Raw genomic sequence first — 1,001 nt, 5'->3', positions numbered from 1 at the left:
GCTTAGCGGCCGGCGCGTTAGCAGTGAGCCGCTGCTAGCTTAGCGGCCGGCGCGTTAGCAGTGAGCCGCTGCTAGCTTAGCGGCCGCGGTGAGGTGGGTGGTGTGACTGATGTCTTGTTTTCCTTGTTTCAGCCACCATCCTGTCCTGTGGATGGATCATCTATTTAACCTATTACAACTCTCGCAACATCGGCCTCTTCCTCACCCTCATCATCAACAGACTTTACAAGGGAGGCTACATTCACATCGGTACGTTGGGCAGGAAATGGGCTGGAGGAAAGCGTAGGCCCAGACCAACTTCCTGTTTCTGAGAAGCACTTCCTGTTTGCTGTCGCAGCATGTTGGGATAATAGGACCTGAGGCGCTGCTGATGTGTTTATGTATTTAAAGGGCCGGCGTCATGTAAAATCAACTTGTTACTCCTTCATCTACMGCMGTCCTGCAGCGTTCCTTGGAGAAGTCCTTTAATCTCCATGGCAACCGTTGAGCTGCATTGCTGCTGGGTGGACCCAGCTCTGACACGCAGCTCCTCTCGGCTCCTTCAGACTAGCCGGCAGCTATCAGCAAACAGCTGGTGGAGCTGCTGAGCTCATTAGATCCGTCTCAGAGCAACGCTGGTAGAAATGAGCTAATGGAACCGTTCATTCTATGTTCTGAGACGGGCAGAGGTTGGCTTCCTGCTGCAGAACCGGGTCGGAACCGGGTCGGGCGCCGTGGTCTGTGTGGTCGTCATGGTAACCTGATGTCTGTCGCTCCGCAGGTTCGTTCTCCTTCTCTGTGCTGTCGGGGAAAGTCATGTTCAGAGACGTCTACTGCATCAACCAGGACATGTCCATCAGGTCACCTGATCTCTGCTGCTGCTCTTTGTCTCTCTGTCTCCATGGCGACCACGCCGCCTCCTCATTGGCTGCTCTCTGTTGCAGGATCCAAGATGGCTTCCTCATATTTCGCTGGTGGAAAATGTACAACCCCAAACAGAAGCAGCATGGTGAGTTCAGCTG

General features: G+C 54.0%; 1 protein-coding gene across 1 annotated transcript in view; it reads left to right on the top strand.

Annotated features, from left to right (window-relative positions):
* Nucleotides 1–1,001, top strand: part of kiaa1109 (KIAA1109 ortholog) — an 89,729-nt gene that overhangs the window by 4,158 nt on the left and 84,570 nt on the right. The window contains 3 exon segments of the mRNA XM_017303367.1: nucleotides 133–249; nucleotides 761–839; nucleotides 924–988. Coding sequence (XP_017158856.1) covers nucleotides 133–249; nucleotides 761–839; nucleotides 924–988 — 261 coding nt within the window.

This window comes from Poecilia reticulata, unplaced genomic scaffold (genome assembly GCF_000633615.1).
Source record: "Poecilia reticulata strain Guanapo unplaced genomic scaffold, Guppy_female_1.0+MT scaffold_254, whole genome shotgun sequence".
NCBI lineage: Eukaryota > Metazoa > Chordata > Actinopteri > Cyprinodontiformes > Poeciliidae > Poecilia > Poecilia reticulata.
Note: the sequence above shows the minus strand (reverse complement) of the source record. Positions and strands in the feature narration are given on the sequence as shown.